General features: G+C 36.5%; 1 protein-coding gene across 2 annotated transcripts in view; it reads right to left on the reverse strand.

The window, feature by feature from the left end:
- Positions 1 to 2,943: 2,943 nt before the first annotated feature.
- The window catches only part of NNT (nicotinamide nucleotide transhydrogenase), a 97,059-nt gene continuing 79,372 nt past the window's right edge, over positions 2,944 to 20,630 (reverse strand). For both annotated transcript variants that reach the window (XM_002745003.6, XM_002745002.6), the window contains exons 20-22: positions 8,161 to 8,279; positions 5,709 to 5,824; positions 2,944 to 4,178 (exon numbers count right to left, since the gene is read on the reverse strand). In XM_002745003.6, the coding sequence (XP_002745049.1) occupies positions 4,029 to 4,178; positions 5,709 to 5,824; positions 8,161 to 8,279 (385 nt within the window). In that variant the 3' untranslated portion in view covers positions 2,944 to 4,028. The remainder of the gene's footprint in view (positions 4,179 to 5,708; positions 5,825 to 8,160; positions 8,280 to 20,630) is intronic.

The following is a 20,630-nucleotide window of genomic DNA, read 5'->3' on the forward strand; positions in this document are numbered from 1 at the left end:
GAACATATCTCAAAAAAAATAAAAGCTATTTATGACAAACCAACAGCCAATATCATACTTAATGGACAAAAACTGGAAGCATTCCCTTTGAAATCTGGCACTAGACAAGGATGCCCTCTCTCACCACTCCTATTCAATATAGTACTGAAAGTTCTAGCCAGAGCAATCAGGCAAGAAAAAGAGATAAAGGGTATTCAAATAGGAAAGGAGGAAGCCAAATTGTCTCTATTTGCAGACGACATGATAGTATATCTATAAGACCCCACCATCTCAGCCCAAAAACTCCTGAAACTGATAAGCAACTTCAGCAAAGTCTCAGGATACAAAATCAATGTGCAAAAATCACAAGCATTCCTATACACCAATAACAGACTTAAAGAGAGCCAAATCAAGAACAAACTGCCATTCACAAATGCTACAAAGAGAATAAAATACCTAGGAATACAACTAACAAGGAACGAAAAGGACCTCTTCAAGGAGAACTACAAACCACTGCTCAATGAAATAAGACAGGACACAAACAGATGGAGAATCATTCGATGTTCATGGTTAGGAAGAATCAATATCATGAAAATGGCCATACTACCCAAAGTAATTTACAGATTCAATGCTATCCCCATCAAGCTACCAGTGACCTTCTTCACAGAACTGGAAAAAACCACCTTACACTTCATATGGAACCAAAATAGAGCCCACATAGCCAAGTCAATTCAAAGCAAAAACAACAAAGCAGGAGGCGTCACACTACCGGACTTCAAACTATAACTACGAGGCTACAGTAATCAAAACAGCATAGTACTGGTACCAAAACAGAGATATAGACCGACGGCAGAACAGAGGCCTCGGTGGCAACACCACACATCTACAACCACCTCATCTTTGACAAACCTGACAAAAACAAGCAATGGGGAAAGGAGTCCATGTTTAATAAATGGTGTTGGAAAAATTGGCTAGCCATGTGCAGAAAGCAGAAACTGGACCCCTTCCTGAAACCTTATACTAAAATTAACTCCAGATGGATTAAAGACTTAAATATAAGACCTAACACCATAAAAACCCTAGAAGAAAATCTAGGCAAAACCATTCAGGACATAGGAATAGGCAAGGACTTCATGACTAAAACACCAAAAGCATTGGCAACAAAAGCCAAAATAGACAAATGGGACCTAATCAAACTCCACAGCTTCAGCACAGCAAAAGAAACAGTCATTAGAGTGAATTGACAACCAACAGAATGGGAAAAAATTTTTGCAGTCTACCCATCTGACAAAGGGCTGATATCCAGAATCTACAAAGAACTAAAACAGATTTACAAGAATAAAACAAACAAGGACATCCAAAAGTGGGCAAAGGACATGAACAGACACTTTACAAAAGAAGATATACATAAGGCCAACAAACATATGAAAAAATGCTCATCATTACTGGTCATTAGAGAAATGCAAATCAAAACTACATTGAGATACCACCTCATGCCAGTTAGAACGGCGATCATTAAAAAATCTGGAGACAACAGATGCTGGAGGGGATATGGAGAAATAGGAACACTTTTACACTGTTGGTGGGAGTGTAAATTAGTTCAATCATTGTGGAAGACAGTGTGGCGATTCCTCATGGACCTAGACATAGAAATTACTTTTGACCCAGCAATCCCATTACTGGGTATATATCCAAAGGAGTATAAATCATTCTACTATAAGGACACATGCACATGAATGTTCATTGCAGCACTGTTTACAATAGCAAAGACCTGGAACCAACCCAAATGCCCATCAATGATAGGCTGGACAGGGAAAATGTGGCACTTATACACTATGGAATACTAGGCAGCCATCAAAAATGATGAGTTCGTGTCCTTTGTAGGGACATGCATAAATCTGGAAACCATCATTCTCAGCAAACTGACACAAGTAAAGAAAATCAAACACCACATGTTCTCACTCATAGGTGGGTGTTGAACAATGAGAACACGTGGACACAGGGAGGGGAGCATCACACACACTGGGGTCTGTAGCGGGGAAATAGAGGAGGGACAGCGGGGGGTGGGGAGAGATAGCATGGGGATAAATGCCAGATATAGGTGATGGGGAGGAAGGCAGCACATCACACTGCCATGTGTGTACCTATGCAACAATCTTGCATGTTCTTCACATGTAACCCAAAACCTAAAATGCAACTAAAAGAAGAAGAAATTATACATACAAAAATCCTTTAAATATCCTAACCAATAAAGTAAAATAAAACCAACAGAGCATGAATTTTCAATTCAATTAACACAATTGATGACAAGGATTGACAAACAGCAAAGAATAAGATCATACTAAATTTTTAAAAATGCATTAAAAATTTTACTACAATGAAAAGTAAATTAATTAATAGTTTTAACTGAATGTAGCAACTGCCTTTTCAAGATATCAAAATTGCTTTTTTCTAGATATAGCTACAACTATTTTGAGAGAAGGAAAAGGGCATGAATAAAGATGGTGTTTACTTTCTTCTAATAGAATATTCATTATATAATTCAGTCCTGAGATTACTAGTGACCTAAGATCTATTAACAAATTGCATTTGTCACTTAAAACTTTAAAAGGAGTCTTTTATGCTTTAACACACACACACATACACACACACACACACACACACACAGAGAGCGAGAGAGAGAGAGAGAGAGAGAGAGAGCTTAATCTCAGGCACAGCAAAATATAAATTGACTATAAAACCAACAGATGCTGTGTGTTTTAAACTCGCTAAACACGAGTATTACAGTAATAAAATTTGTACTTCTTTTCCTGATTTAAGAGATTGTCTTTCATGTGTTAATTTTTTGAGAAACTTAGTACCAAATTAATTATAGGCAGAGACAAATAACCTGAGTATTCATCACACATCCACCTATATTTAGAGCTTTGGGCACAGTAGCAAAGTCACAAAGAAAATCTAGACTTCTATAAAAAGACATGATCTTTACTGGTGCTTAGATAAACAAAGAGGTAGCTAAAAAAAAGCCACCGTTTCTCTCAAATGTCATCAATTACATAAGACCTCAAAACACACACTGATTTGAAAACAAAATCCATTCTTATTGTAAACAGTGAAGACAGATTAATTTCATCTATTTCATAGTATCAGGTCTTCCACTGATATTTATAGCAGGCAGAAATACTTGATTTTACTTTTGTCACCAGAGATCATTGCTACATCACTTGCCAACATGATGAACTCATTTTATTAGTCAAATGTTCAATTCCACTCAAGTGCACTTAATACAGTACTACACATTATACGTTGATTGAAATTGAAGAGATCTCCAATTAGAAATGGAATTTTCAAAAATATAACTAACATTAATTTTCAAGTTGTATGTTCCATTGGTGTTCTAATGAAACATATAAAGCAAATGATTTGTTTCCAGCATCTCTGAAAGATTATTTAGTCCTTTAATGTATTAAAATAGTAGTGAGAAAATACGCCCTTGAAATATAGACTCTGAAGTACAGTTTAAAAAATTAAAACCAATTTGATATGGTTAATTCAGACTATGGTTAAATAGCGAGGGGAGAGCTCAGAAGTTCATACAAGTTTCAAATTAGTCACATTTGTTGGAAAAAAAAAAACACACAAAATGCAGTTGCCTGCAATGTTTACATTGTACCAGATATTTCAGATCCATGTATAATGTAAGCCCTGAAATCCTAAACACTTAGTTTCTTAAAACATTTCTGGTTACTGAGGAGGCATAAAAAATCCAACAGAATTATATTTGAAATGAGGCTGTTCTTCTTTTACAAAATACTTTTGATTCCTAACACTAAAAAATATGCACAGAAAGACATTCAGAATTTTTAATCCTTTTTTAAAACTGAGGGATTACTGATCTTGAAAAATCTCTCTATACAGTATTTGCTTTGCTTCCTTCAGTCTTTTCTTCCAAGAGCTTGTTATAGATGTACATGTATACTGATACTTTATTTGACTGTTCCCACAACTGCAGAGGTGGCTTTATTAGCCAACAGCTTGATCTTTAATATTTACTTCTGATAGGATTCTCTAACTTTCGCCTGGAGTGCGTCACATGTTTTCTTGGCATCACCTAGAAGCATGGCCGTGTTAGGTTTGTAGAAGATTGGATTGTCCACTGCAGCATAGCCAACACCCAAAGACCTCTTCATAACAATCACCTGAGAACCAAAGATTAAACGAGAGAGAGCATTTAACAGACATGCCTAGGACCTGTTAGGCACAAAAACATTGCTCTTCACTACCTTTGAACAAGGTATGTATCACTACTAATTCTTTAGTACAGGCACTTTAAAAATACACAAAAAGTATTTTTAATGAATGTTTGCACTGTATTAACTTTAATATTTAAATGTACCTTTATTCTTACATCCATTAGAGAAAAAGTCATGTTAACAATTCATCTCTGAGTGATAAGATTACAATGATTTTCTTCTTAATGCTTTTATCTATAAAGACCATGTATACAATTTTCTAGCCAGCAAAATAAGCATCTTTCTATGAATGTGCTAAAGTACATTCATTTAGTACACAAGTTTCCACTACAAATTCTAAAACAGATGTGGTTGAGTGGGAAAACTGTGTTATTCTTTTCTATGACTTCAAAGTATATCAGAAAGTGCTAGGACAAAACCTCAAAGAGCAATCCAGCTTCTCACAAGGACACAGCTAATAACTAACAGAATGTTCCTACAAATCAAAATGGAAGAAGTAAGTCAATCTATAATATTGATGTGTTATAGATATTTACAATGATGTGTTATGGATGTTGCTGTCCTGCTGAATATCAAGTCAGTTTTTAATGAAATGAAAAGCCTTTCTGTGGTCTGCTAGGACATGCAATCTATCCAAAAATGGAAGAAGTGCAAATGCATTCTTTTTCTTATAGCATTAGCACAGTAATGCACTCTGCAAACTCTGATATATTGACTACGACACAATAGTTTTTCATACACACACGAACAAGGACATTTTATTTCTACTCACTCATCACAAATACTGTTTTAAACTCCCATATTTACAATAAAAGAAACAAAATTAAATGGAAATGTACATTATGTTATTAGGATTTTTTAAATGCAGATGTGACTCAGTAGTAGTAAAATGTGCCTGCTGCTGAGGCAGAGGAAAATTTACTAGCCTCTGAGTTATCTAAAATCTAGCAATTAGCTTTTTCAGAAACAATATGCATGAGCAAAGCTTGCTTCCTTATGCCACGTTATGGTTTGGATTTCTAAATCACCTTTCTGCTAAATACTCTATAACAACTTACAAATTCCCTTTCAAAAAAAGTTATACGAAAAAAAATATGCTCATCTTGGTATATGAAGGCGATGATACTGACTCACTGTCCCAGAGGGAAGCCATCTGCTTCATGGGACTCAATCTGGAATTCAGCCAGACTCATTCCAAAAGCTCACAGCTCTTTTCTCAGCTGTGGTTACAGATTTTGTTAATCTACCCACATAATCTCATCTGGTTCTACTTGTGATGAGGGCATTCACTTACATTCTCTGGTGGCCAGAGAACAGACAGAAGCTGGATATAGGAAACTGGGCCCTAAACATGCTCTTACTCTTGGGCCTCCTAGAAAACATCATCATTTCTTATCAAATGATCAAAGAAATTTGTGTGTGTATATTTTAAGTGACCTTTGGTTATCAGAATGAAATACAAGTCGGAAACTTTACCTGCTTTGATTTCCAGACCTCAAGGACTGGCATGCCTGCAATAATAGAGTTGGGATCTTCTTGAGCTGCTGAATTAACAGTGTCATTAGCTCCAATTACAAGGACCAAATCAGTATCTATATAATTAAAGAAAAAAGAAAGAATATAAAACTCAAAGGGTCACTTTTACATATTTTCAGACAAATTATAGTGATCTTACTTTATAATAACAATAAAAATATAGATTTGCACTTGTGGCAGGCACTGTACAAAGAACTTTATCAGAGAGGTTAAGCAACTCAGCCAGTGTCACACAGTTAAAAAGCAGTAGGTCTTACATTTGAACTTGACCATCTTGACTACACCCTGAATTATTATGCTCCTCCCTTCTCAATAAATCTACCTAATTTGACTTTATAACTCTTTCATGATCTCAAAATGATCTTGCTATAGTGTCACATGATTTTGTGAAATTTGCATTCCACTTTCACCCTTTAAAATGACCATTTTAATCTCAAACTATAAGAATCCAAGAGGAAAACCTAGGAAACACCATTCTGGACAACAGCCTTCGGAAAAAATTTATGACTAAGTCCTCAGAAAACAATTGCAACAAACACAATCATTGACAAGTGAGACCTAATTAGACTAAGGAGCTTCTCCACAGCAAAAGAAACTATCAGGAGAGTAAACAGACAAGCTATAGAATGAGAAAAAATATTCACAAATGATACACTGGACAGAGGTCTAAAATCCAGAATCTATAAGGAACTTAAACAACTCAAAAAGGAAATTAAAAAAAAAAAAAGGGCAAAAGACATGAACAGACATTTCTCAAAAGGAGATATACAAGTGGTCAACAAACATGAAAAAATGCTCACCATCACTAATCATAAGAGAAATGCAAAGCAAAACCACATTGAAATTACTATCTCACACAGTAAGAACAGCTACCGGTAAAAAGTCAAAATAGCAGATGCTAGCAAGGCTGTGGAGAAAATGGAACATTTACACACTGTTTATGGACATGTAAATTAGTACAGCCACTGTGGAAAGCAGTTTGAAGATTTCTCAAAGAACTTAGAACTGCTATTTGACCCAGCAATCCCACCATGCAAAAGAAAACAAATCATTCTACCAAAAGACACATTCACTAACATGTTTATTGCAGCACTATTCACAGTAGCAAAGACATAGAATCATCCTAGGTGTCCATTAAAGGTAGACTGGATAAAGAAAACGTGGTATGTATACATCATGGAATACTATAAGGCCATAAAAAAGAAGGAAATAATGTTCTTTGCAGCAACATGGAAACAGCTGGAAGCCATTATCCTGAGCAAATAAACACAGGCACAAAAAAACAAATACCGCACATTCTCACTTATAAGTGGAAGCTTAACACTGGGTACTCAGGGACATAAATATAGCAACAATAGAACCTGGAGACGACCAGAGTGAGGAGGGAGGGACAGGGGCAAGGGCTGAAAAATTGTGGGGTACTATGCTCACTACTTCCAACACTCAGCATTCCACGATATACCCAGGTAACAAACCTGCACATGTACCCATGAATCTATAATAAAAGTTAAAAAAAATACATAAAAATAAAATAACCCCTTAAGATACAATCTGATGTCTAATAGACAATAGTATCAAAATCCTCATTAAAGCCATGTCCATAATTCCTGGAACTGGTTAGCATTACACATAATTTAATAACAGTGGGATCTGAAAAGGGACATAAAATTAAAAAGGCCTAAGTTTTCTCTTTAAGAACTGCAATATAAACTACCTTAGAATGGTGCCAAAAAATGCCACGTGAATCTAAACATACACACAATTTCATTATTTTTTTTTCTAATAAACAGCATTTCTTAAGTTTATAGTGGCTATTTGCCAGAGGGAAATGGTTTAATTTTAACAAACATAAGCTTGGGCCAAATGTCATTACCATTCAACATCTGCCCTATGACAGCGATAAAGTAGAGCACCTAGGGAAATTCTAGTACTTTAAAAAAAAAAAAAAAAGAGAAAACTACTTCACCAGTCATACATTAGTACAATTGGAAACCAGTAAAATCTCAGAAACTGGCAAGAATCAGACACTTAATTATCAACAGAAGCACTCATAAATGAAGAGTCTGAGGTTAAATAACAAGCTACTGAGAGTTAGGATCTGGATACAAAAGCCAGGTCTGCCCAGATCCCCAACAACATTTCTGCACTATACCCCAAGGTTTCCACCATCTTTCAGTTCTTCACAAAGGAGAAAAATTTACCTATGCTGTTCATGACTCTTTTGTACCTTATTCAATATTTTCTTTCACTTATTTAATTTCAACTGCCTATCTACAAGTTCCTTTCCATCTGACTAGTCAGTGTTCACTGAATCTACAATTTATATCCCAAATCTGGCACTGCTTTCTTCATAGTAAGAATATTTAAACTTCACCATTGCCCCATCACTTACCTGGGAAATCATGGTTGATCTCATCCATTTCCAACACAATATCATATGGCACCCCAGCCTCAGCCAGCAGCACATTAAGCTGACCAGGCATTCGGCCTGCAACTGGGTGAATTCCAAACCTAGACGTGAAACAAATGAACAGCTGGCCTTACTTGACAGGACACAATGTACAGAGACCCCAGTATTACCTTCAAATCTGCACACTTTGTTCTTGGCATCTCTGCTTTTTCCTCATACTATCTGATCTCTACAGGAAAAAAATAGAATTAGTCCAGATACATAGTCAACTTACAAATATTGAAGTTGAAGATTCGGTGTCTTAGTATGCAGGAAGTATAATTTCCTTCAGAAAAATAAAAGCATAACTCTGGAACAAGACTTTTCCATATATGTTTTCAGTATAGTGAACTTCCAATAATGTTAATAAATAATATCACCTTACATTTATTTTAAAAGCACTGATTGTGTTCTCTTATACTTTCTGGTAAATCTTGAATCTTTTTTTTTTTTTTTTTTTTTTTTTTGGAGATGGAGTCTCCCACTGTTGCCCAGGCTGGAGTGCAGTGGGGCTACCTCTGCTCACTATAACCTCCACCTCCCCAGGTTCAAGTGATTCTCCTGCCTTAGCTTCCCAAGTAGCTGGGTTTACAGGTGCCCACCATCACACCCAGCTAATTTTTTGTATTTTTAGTAGAGACAAGGTTTCATTATGTTGGCCAGGCTGGTCTTGAACTCCTGACCTTATGATCCGCCCACCTCGGCCTCCCAAAATTCTGGGATTACAAATGTGAGCCACCACACCCGGCCTGAATCTTGAAAAACCTATTCACCTAGCCTGGAATTAAATGTTTCCCATGAAAAATCAACATTATTCTGTCAAAAGCTGACTTCCCATTCAACTTTAACTTCTTCTTTAAAGGTAGGGAGATGGCTGGGAGTGGTGGCTAAAAATGCCTGTAACCCCAGCCCTTTGGAAAGACCAAGACAGGCAGATCACGTGAGGTCAAGAGTTCGAGACCAGCCTGGCCAACATGGCGAAAACACATATCTATTAAAAATACAAAAATTAACCAGGCATGATGGCAAGTGCCTGTAATCCCAACTACTCAGGAAGCTTGAGGCAGGAGAATCACTTGAACCCGGGAGGAGGAGATTGCAGTGAGCTAAGATCATGCCATTGCACTCCGGCCTAGGTGACAGAGTCTCAGACCAAAAAAAAAAAAGGGTAGGGAGATAAATATTGTCATACACATGATGTTAAAGCCTACAGCTTCTCAGAGGATGACATAAAGTACTACTCCACATCACAGAAGACATGTGATGGGAACACACAGGAGTATCTAAAACACAGAGTGGGTAATACACAAGCGGAGCTCCGCACTTAAGTTAAAGGACACCAAAGTATCAAGCAACTTCTTTCAACCACAGATATAATGAGGTTTTTAAAGTCTTTTAATCCAAGCTCTTACCCAGTATTTATCTGTCTTCACCATAGTAGGAATAGTGTGTGACACACAGGAAGGGCTCCATAGGAAGTGAATGAATGAATGAATTCAAAAAGAAATGCAGTTTATACTATTTCTTGGAAGACATCCCCCCAACCTCAGCTTAAATACCTTCGGTGACCAGAAATTTACTCCCTTCTACGTGTGTGTGTGTGTGTGTGTGTGTGTGTGTGTGTGTGTGTGTGTTGTGTGTAAGCATATATATTCATATAGTAATATATTAATTTATATATAGTAGGTCCTCACTTAACATCATTCATAAGTTCTTAGAAAGTGCAACTTCTTAGAAAGTCCAACTTTAAGTGAAACAACACATAATGAAACCAATTTTACTCAGGCTAATTGATATAAATAAGAGTTAAGTTCCTACAGCATATTTCTGGCCACAAAAAAATCACCAAACTTCTAAATAATGACCAAAACACTTCTAATATAAAACACTGAAATAAATGTGAGCTATACATACAGTTAGAAAAGATTAATAAAATCAAATAAGATAATTATTTACCAAAGGCAGAAAGACCTGGTTAGACCTGGACAAGACACCATCTCATCATAGGGTGCACTCCCAGACACCCACACTTACTCAGACTGGTACCATGTAGACACACCAATTCACCTAACATGGACATCTTTGAAGATGTGAGTGGAAAGCAGAGAATCCAGAGAAAACCCATGCAGACATGGGGAGAATGTGCAAACGCCACAGAGACAATGGCCAGCTAGGAATTGATTTTTTTTCTGATCAAAGTGACAACAAAATTATACTAAACAAAAGGACATTATTTGAGGATTTGCCATACATATATAATGTACAGAGACCCCAGTACTACCTCCAAATTATACATATGTGTATATACATAAATATAATATTAACCAAAGAGAAACTCCATCTCATTGTTTTCCGAGGTCTGCAGTTGTGCCATCTGGAACCATAATGAATCTACAACCTCTTTCATTTGCAGATTCCTGTCAGCTATCCTAGAGATATGGTGTGGCTGTGTCCCTGCCCAACACGGCGAAACATGGTCTCTACTGAAAATACAAATATTAGCTGGGTGTGGTGGTGGACGCCTGTAATCCCAGCTACTGAGGAGGCTGAGACAGGAGAATCACTTGAATCCGGGAGGCGGAGGTCCAGTGAGCCAAGTTGTGCCACTGCATTCTGCCTGGGCAACAGAGCGAAACTCCATATATTTAAAAAAATCAGCAGCACATGTTCAATGTAGAGAATTAAGTCTGATGAAGAGAAAGATATCTGCATGGTCTTCAAGAGAGCTCAAAGCGCTTTGCCCCTGTTCCCTTACTCTTACCTCAACTGAGAAAGAAAAAAAATTAAAAACTTTTAATGCTTTTTCTGATAGCTACTTCACTGAAAACTGATCTGTAATCAGAGACCGGTTGTTAGAAATATTTAACCACCTGCACACTTTGCTGAATGGACATTTGATTATGTAGACAGAGTCCATATTTTTGTTTTATCCCCAGATTATAAATCCTTGTAAATTCCTTACAAAATAGATTTTACAAGGTTTAACATCCAAATCTCTGCCAAGAAGAACTTACATTCAAACTGTAGTTTATTCATTTGTATTTTAATGCACTGTTTGGTAGACACAGGTATTGACAATATTTTTTTTTTCTTTTTTGAGACGAAGTTTTGCTGTTGTTACCCAGACTGGAGTGCAATGGCACGATCTTGGCTCACCGCAACCTCCGCCTTCTGGGTTCAAGTAATTCTCCTGCCTCAGCCTCCCGAGTAGCTGGGACTACAGGCACACGCCACTATGCCCAGCTAATTTTTGTATTTTTAGTAGAGACGGGGTTTCACCTTGTGGACCTGGATGGTCTCGATCTCTTGACCTCGTGATCCACCCGCCTCAGCCTCCCAAAGTGCTAGGATTATAGGCGTGAGCCACTGCACCCGGCCTGGTACTGACAATATTTTAACTCAATGTTCTAACCACTTTATGGGCAAACCAAAGAAAGGCACAGAGATTGTGCCCCAACAAAGGCAGAGATCCTATAATTAAATTTTAGGGCCCTGGCATGTGATTATTTTTGAATAATAATGGAACAAAATCATTTCCAAAAGAATGTATTTTAAAATAAAAAATTTTAGATTGAAAAGGTCATTTCACTTTAACAGAGTTTATTAGTAATATATCTAAAGTATTGTATTGCATTATTAATCAGCTGATTTTCTTTCAAAGTTAATGCCAAATTGTATTTCAACTGTATCAATTTCAAATCAACATTCAAATTAACTCAGGGACTTCTTCCCCCAGTTATCAAAGGTACTCTTCTATCACTGACTAGACCCAATGATGAAACTAAATAACTAGATTTAGTTCGGAGAACTGTAGATTAAAAGGATCAGAGGGCACTTGCATAAGGTTCAAGAGAAACACAAAGTACCTAACAACTTAAAAAATACACTCTGGCTGGACACCGTGGTTGACACCTGCAATCCCAATACTTTGAGAGGCTGAGATGGGCAGATCACCTGAGGTCAGGAGTTCAAGCAGCCTGACCAACATGGTGAAACCCTGTCTCTACTTAAAAATACAAAAATTAGCTGAACGTGGTGGCACACACCTGTAGTCCCAGCTAACTCAGGAGGGTAAGGCGGGAGAGTCACTTGAACTCAGGAGGCGGAGGTTGTAGTGAACAAAGATTGTACCACTGCACTCCAGCCTGGGAACAGAATGATATTCTGTCAAAACACACACATACACACACACACACACACACATGCACACACCAGTTAAAAAAAAAATTCTGGATCAATTGTCTAGAAAATAAAAAGGCAAAACTGTGATTTTCAAATAAACCACAGAAGATTACCAAATATTTTTTATTTTCACAGAAAAGAAGAAAATGTTCAAATGCAAAAGAAAGAATTGAAATTTTTTTTAAGAGAAGCTTTCTGTTAACAATTTAAAACAAATACTTTATGTAAGGAAATTTCAGGTTTCTTTTTTGTGGGCCACAAAAAAGAATCTGCCCTCCTCAATCTGCCCTCATGCATAACCCCCAGTTCATTCCAAAATGAATCCAAGAGTATTTTACTTATAACTCAAAGGACGGTGGGCAGTGGGCATGATCAAGACCATTATGGAAGCTGGGACAGCCTTTTATTTATGGAAGGTGGGGAGAGATCTCAACCAATGGTCTTAACCACTAGTAAGAGCAAGAAGCAGCTTAGAGGGAACCCAGGATTTCCAGAATAACTACATGATATTGCCCTAGCTCAACCCTACAGTACTAACTGCCTCTCAAATTAATCACTTGTGCTCTTTTGAGGTGTTAAAATTAATCTTGGACACCAAAAATATTTCCTAATTTCCCAATCCAGATCACCAATAAGTGTTTTCTTCCCCCAGGCCCACCAGGCCCACTGCTCTTCCCAAAACCTGACTGGTGAGAACTTAAGACTAAGAATCACTGTTAACGTATGACATTTAAAGTCTGTATTCGTTTCATACTGCTGCTGTAACAAACCACCACAAATTTAGTGTCTTCAAATAACACAAATTTGTTATCACTTAATGGTTCTGAAGGTCAGAAGTCCAAAATCAGTTTCCTGGTGAGAGAATGTGTTCTCTTTCTGGGTCCACAAGGGGGCATAGTTCTAAGGGCAAGAACTTCCCAGCACCATGCCGCCCTCCCATGTCTCTCCATCCGGGAGATTTAACGGTTTATGTTTAAACTTCTCAGGCGAGGGAAGAAACTAAGAGTCAATCACCCCAGCGGAAGTTCTAAGGAACTCCTTTCTTGGCCCAGGGTCTTAAAGAAGCTGGGGGTTCCTCCCAGGTTAAAAGTCCCCTTCTTCCACACCCCTTTGAACTCCATGTTTGGGTTCCCTTCCATGATCACTCTCTTGTGGAAGCCTCTTTTCCCCTCCTAAACTCCATCTCTCTCTCTCAATTCCCTACCGCTCAGTGTGGAAGCTGTCTTTCCTCTCCTGGATTCCATCCTTCTGGATTCTCTCACTCAGTGTGAGAGGAGATTTCCTCCTCTGGTTTTCCCTCTCTGGGAACCCTTCTCACTCAGTGTGAGAATGGCTTTTCTTCCTCTCACTCAGCGTAAGAGTTAGCTGTTTCTCTCTCCTTCTCATTTTTCTCTCTCTGCTTTAAATAAATCACTTTCTACAAATACTTTTGAGTCTGGCATTAACTTTTATGAGCACACATTTACTTTTTTTATGCCATGGTCTCCTCTCTCATTCTTGAGAGGGCAGTAGACCAAGAACCTGGAGAAACATCCTCTCAAGAGAACTGAGGGCACCCCTGAACCCCTGAACCTGGAAACACCTGGACTAAAAAAAATCAAGATATCAAGAAGCCTTCATTCCTTCTGGATCTTTTTGCAATGAATTCCCAGGTGTTCTTTGAGCTTTCCCAGGTGTTATTTGGATGTCTAGATCTCTAGCAAGGCCAGAGAAGTTTTCCTCCCTATTCCCTCAAATACGTTTTCCAAATTTCTAGATTTCTCTTCTTCCTCAGGAACACCAATTATTCTTAGGTTTAGACATTTAACATAGTTCCAAACTTCTTGGAGGCTTTGTTTATTTTTTTTAATTCTTATTTCTTTGTCTTTGGTGGACTGGATTAATTCAAAAGTCTTATCTTTGATCTCTCAAGTTCTTTCTTTTGTCTGTTAAATTCTATTACTGAGACTCTCTAAATCTTTTTACATTTCTCTAACTGTGTCCTTAATTTCCAGAGGTTGTGATTGTTTTTTAATTTATGCTCTCTATTTCACTGACGATGTTTCCTTTCATATCCTTTATCATGTTTTTTATTTCTTTAACTTGGACTTCACCTTTCTCTGGTGCCTCCTTGATTATCTTAATAATCAACCTTCTGAATTCTTTTTCTGACAATTCAGAGATTTTTTTCAGGAAAGGACACCCTATTCAACAAATGGTGCTGAGATAATTGTAAGTCACATGTAAAATCATGAAAGTGGATCCTCATCTCTCACCTTATACAAAAATCAACTCAAACTGGATCAAACACTTAAATCTAAGACCCAAAACCATAAAGATTCTGTAACAACAGAAAAATCCTTCTAGACATTGGCTTAGGTGAAGACTTCATGACCAAAAATCCAAAGGCGAATACAACAAAACAAAGATAAATAGATGCGACTTAATTAAACTAAAAAGTTTCTGCACAGCAAAAATAATAATAATAATCAACAGAGTTAGCAGATAACCCATGGAGAGAAAATCTTCACAATCTATACATCTGACAAAAGACTAATGTCCAGAATCTTCAAAAAACTCAAATCAGCAAGCAAGAAAGAAACAATCCCATCTAAAAGTGGGCTAAGAACATGAATAGACAGTTCTCAAAAGAAGATATACAAATGGCCAACACACATATGGAAAAACGCTCAACATCACTAATTATCAAGGAAATGTTAGCCAAACCAGAATGCGATACCACCTCATTCCTGCGAGAAAGGCCATAACCAAAATATCAAAAAATAATAGAGTTTGGTGTGGATGCAGTGAAAAGCAAACATTTTTACACTCTGGTAGGAATGTAAACTAGTACAACTATGGTAAACCGTGTGGAGATTCTTTAAAGAACTAAAAGTAGATCTACCATTTGATCCAGCAATCCCACAATTAGGTATCTGCCCAGAGTGAAAGAAGTCGTTATACAAAAAAGATACTTGCACACGCATGTTTACAGTGGCACAATTTGCAATTGCAAAAATATGGAACCAGCCCAAATGCCCATCAATCAATGAGTGGATTTAAAAAATGTGGTATCTCAGCCATATAAATGAATGAAACAATAGCATTCATAGCAACCTGGATGGAACTGGAGACTACTATTCTAAGTGAAGTAACTCAGAAATGGAAAACCAAACATTATATGTTTTCACTCACAAGTGGGAGCTAAGCTATAAGAACGCAAAATATAAGGATGATACATTGAACTTTGGGGACTTGGAGAAAAGGGTGGGGGTGGCAAGGCATAAAAGACTACAAATTGGGTACAATGTACACTGCTGGGCTGATGGGTGCACCAAAATCTTAGAAATCACCACTAAAGAGCTTTTCCATGCAACCAAACACCACCTGTTCTCCCAAAACCTATTGAAATAAAAAAATAAAAATTTAAAAATTCCTTCTGGAGATTCTAGGGCAAAATCCATTCCATACCTTTTCCAGCTTTTGCAGTCTTCCCTATTTCTTTGGTGGGGGGGGCCACATCACCCCAACCTCTGCTTCCACTGTCACATCTTCTTTAACTCCGATCCTCCTGCTTTCCTCTTTTAATGACAATGCTGAGCCCACCAATAATCCAAGATAATCTCCCCATCTCAAAATCCTCACCTTCATCAAATCTACAAAGTCGCTTTTGCCATGTAAGGCAACACAGTCATTTTGAGGATTTGGATGTAGACACTTTGGGAGACCACCATTCTGCCTACCACAAAGCTCTCCAGTCTTAAAATTTAGTGAACTAGGACTTGTATTTTAGCTAAATAACCCAATATATACTTTGTGATTACTTTTGGATTTCCATTTTATATCCCTCCTTGATTCCAGCTCATTTTGTTTAATTTCATGTTTTTAATAGTGCTTTTGTCATCTTTATATTAATCCATCTGGCTACCATCTTGAGGCTTAAACTGAGGTATCTTGGACCAAATTAGAAATTAAGGACCTCTAAATATGTTAGTTCTTATTTTTTATGTCTTGATTAGCTGCAGACTGCATAAAGACAATGTTTCTGTTGAGCTAGTTGTAAAGAGTAAATAGTTACCAACATACCCATCATGTTATGCCTAATATCCCAAAGGACAGATCATTTTATATCTACTTGCATAGTAATTTATTACACTAAATTTTATGACTCTAAAGTCAGAGAAAAACACATGCAAGATTATTACAAGAGAATGCCAATGTTTTGAGAAAAATAACAGAATACAGTCAAATGTGTAGAGATATATATTTGCAAACTGATGAGTCAATGTGAGTTTATAAAAAATTCTGGCACATGTAACTGGCTAATTTCCAAAGTATGTATTAAAATTAATTATATCAGACACTGGTTGGCCATAATGAGCAATTTCCAGGAACTGATGGCCAAAGTTCATCAATGTTCCATCATCACATGAAGAATATCCAGAATTTCAACATGCAAAGCCTACCAACCTTTTAGTTCTTCTCTTTCAACTACGAAAATTATCTTTTATTATGTACATTCTTGAAAAAACAAAGTCAGCTATCCCTCACCATGACAAGATTCTACAGAAGAAAAAGAACTACTAAAATGAGGTCATAGACAGATCTTGCACGCTCTCAGAATTCTTCCTTTATGCATCTACTATACAATAACATAACTGGTTGACATGACTGTCCTCTCCTAAGAGTTCCCTGAGTATAAGAATGAACCACGTCTTATTTTTATCAGTTCCTGGCACTTTACTGCAGGGACTCAATGAAAGAGAGAGGAGAAAAGGGGTTTTAAACAACATAGTATTTTGCCCAATAGGGTATACTGATTCATACAATTTCTATGTTTCTTTTTAGAGAAAGAATTTAGAAAAGCCACATAGGGTAGCAGTTAAGAGTTCTAGATTGCCACTGCCAGGGTTCAAAGTATTTGGACAATTTATTTCTGTGCATCTCCATTCCTTTTTGGGTACCATGGGATTGATAATAAAATCTAGAGGACTATTAAGAGATTTAAGTGAGATAGTTTGTGTAAAGAGCTTTCCATACAACGTGCATTAGACCAACATCTGGCAGACATAAGTCTTCAATAAATGTACATAGCAATTATCCTGCTCAAATATGTTTTTGTATAATAATATAAATGTTCTTCTGTGTTTTTCAAATAAGTGCATATTTTTAATAAGCAATATAAAGAAGCACACATTTTCACATTAAAACAAATGTTGATTTAACGTCAACACTTACTGGGTTGCTTTTCCAATTTTTATCTTATAATGCTGGTAAAAATCAATTGAGTCCAGCAAAAGCCAGAAATTATTTGTATTTGTAGCTACATCAAAAGTATTTAAAAACTGTGTAGTCGATCTAGATTGAGGCTAATAATTATAAACATTGGGGTCCCTAGAAACTTGGTCAAAACTAACATTCAAATACACATTTACTCTGATAGATTCAAATTTCAAAGGGCCATTTTTAACCATTTAACAGATGCAAAAAAATACTGTTTCCTTGGTTGATATATACAACAAATGTCATCAAGTTAGGATAATCTCTTCGATATCTTGAAGCAAAAAAAAATTTTTTTTCAACACAATTTACTATTTTCCTTTCCCAAATATGAAAACAATAAAGCCTTTCATGGAACATTAGTTAATAAAAAAGCTCAGCCTTCAGTCATCAATTAAGAATAGACCCAGGCACAGTTCAAAAAAAGTAGGATAATCTACTCAAATGAAACAACCTGATCTTCAGAATCTTTTAAATTAACCAAGGAAGAATAAAAACAAAAACGAGTATATACAAGAACTATTCATGAATACTGAGTATACTGGGTAAAATTTGAAAAAGAAGCAATTCAAAAAGTACTATTTTTAAAACCCTCTTTTATAATATATGGTGACATAAACCTCATTCTTAGAGTTTTTCACAACTTTACATTAGATTTCAGACACCACATGTTTAAAGGGGACACAACAGAAATTTCCATGATCATAGACCATGGAGACAATATGTCCTGACCAGGGTGCACAACAGCAGTTTTCTTGGGCATGTGGGGCTATTAAAGAATACAAAACATCACCACATGGATCCTACCACAACTGTTCAAATAAACTGCATTTTGCTTCTTGCATTATGGAAATACCAGACCTAGTTCAGCAATAAACTATTAAGAATGGTTAATTAAATTGTGCATTCCAATTCAACAATTATACAAAGAAACCACAAGTACAACTGGGCCCTTTCTAAATTATTTACAGTGTTTTTCCCATTTTGCAGCCTCTCCTATTATAAATAGTGACAAGGATCACCAGTTTGTTTTTTTTTTAAATAAGTTCTTTACAGCCTTCAACTATTTGTTTACATGTTTTTTGAGTCACTATGCAAAACTTGTGTCCATACTCGAGACGTTCAGAGTTACTTTCCCTTATTTACTCTGCTTTACATTTTAAAATCAAGCTGGATATAGGACAATGTACATTGATAGCATTTTGGAATTCTACCTTCCCAATATTATCATCCCACAATTTTCCTAAATATGTTATGATAACCTTCTAAGAGGTTGACAAATTAAGCAAAAGACATAAACAGAAAAAAAAAAGAAGCCTCGTTTGTTAAGCGTCTACTAACTTCTCCTGTTTTTAAACCATAAATATTTATAAATCCATAAAACTTTAACAGTTAAAATAGAACTTAAAGATCTTCCAATCCAACTGCTTCTTAAGGGAGAATTCTTCATTTGTAAATTACACCAAAAATGTTTGCACAGTGTTCTGTCCCAAAAACAGGCTGGAAATTCCACTGTGGAGAGAATAGAGTCCCTAGAATGGGCTACACCTCAAGGACGTTTGAAATTCTGTTTGTATGTGGCAATGTTATGTTCTCAGGAGGGTCTCTGGAGGTAATCAAAGGATTTGTTACTATATTCAGTACTTTTCTACATTTATGTATTTAACCTGTGAAAAATATGATAAACTCACTGCAAAGGCAGGTTTCTTTGGTTTATCACATACTGATCAGAGCTTCCAGTGGACAGTTATAAATCACACTATTAAAAGCAAAAGGAAAAGAGTTTTTTTTAAGCAATCATTTTAGTGTATCGTTCTGAATAAAAATTTCCAAATCATGGTGTCAGCAGGGCAATGTTCCTGTTAGACAAATTATATCCTTGGTGGTGAAAAGGCCTGGACCAACTGGGTAGGGCTAGTCTATCCATCTGAAGGGAAACATGTAACAAAGTGAAAAAAAAAAAAAAACATCCTGACTAGGCAATTGCTGTCCACAAAAACTAATGAATGAGATAGGTGGTAGAATCAACATCTCTGGCAAAGCTTCTCAGGCAAAGGAATAAACACCTAGCTTTTTTAAATTGTGAAAGTCCTTCTTAGAAGCAGTGGTTCTGATGAATTCACTCATACAATTCCCAGTGAGGGAAAAAAGTGTTCATTCAATTTCCTAGAATTTTCCAACAGTCAGAATTAGAGAACACTTCGTACTTTTCTTTCTTTTTCTTAAAGGCAAATAAGGGCTAAACTGCTACTCTATGTCTGAATTCTGTCGTTCATCTATGGCCTTCCCTTTTTCAGAAAAAAAAATTATGAAAGTCAGAGAGCTTATTTAAACATCTCAGGGGGACAATTTTTCTAATGCAGAATAACAGACCTTGTCTTGTGAACGTGAATGAGGAAATGTTTGACAGGCTACGGTCATATTTTCCATCTGTACATGTGGCCTGTGACACTGAGGCCACCCAAAGAGATGACATTTCACCTGAAGAGGATCAGCTCAGATGATCTAGACGAAACATCAATGCAGACCTCTATGAAACCATGTCCCAAAACTACCTTTTCTATTCTGAGGAGATTAATTAGAGATTGTGCCCAAATCTGGCTTTTCCATCACTTATCCAAATCCAACTAACAGGCCCAGAATACAAACTGTATGACTACTGACACTGTTTTGATTTTAAAATAGCCAACACAATTATGAAGAATGATATTAGAAAAAAAAATTCAGTTTGCAACTAACTCTCAAATACTACATTCTGGCATATTATAGAGATTTAGTTAAAATTATACACAATGTCATCTTTCTGTCTGAATAATTTTTATAATGCTATTGAATGGCTCTTGGAATGCAATGGCTGATGAGCTCAATAAAATGAAAATTATTTATAAGCAAGATTCTTATTTAGTTGTTCACATGAACTGCACTGTGAAAACTCAGCTCATGAAGTTTCCTATAACTAACACTAGAACCAG

The sequence above is a fragment of the Callithrix jacchus genome, chromosome 2, assembly GCF_049354715.1.
Source record: "Callithrix jacchus isolate 240 chromosome 2, calJac240_pri, whole genome shotgun sequence".
Lineage (NCBI taxonomy): Eukaryota > Metazoa > Chordata > Mammalia > Primates > Cebidae > Callithrix > Callithrix jacchus.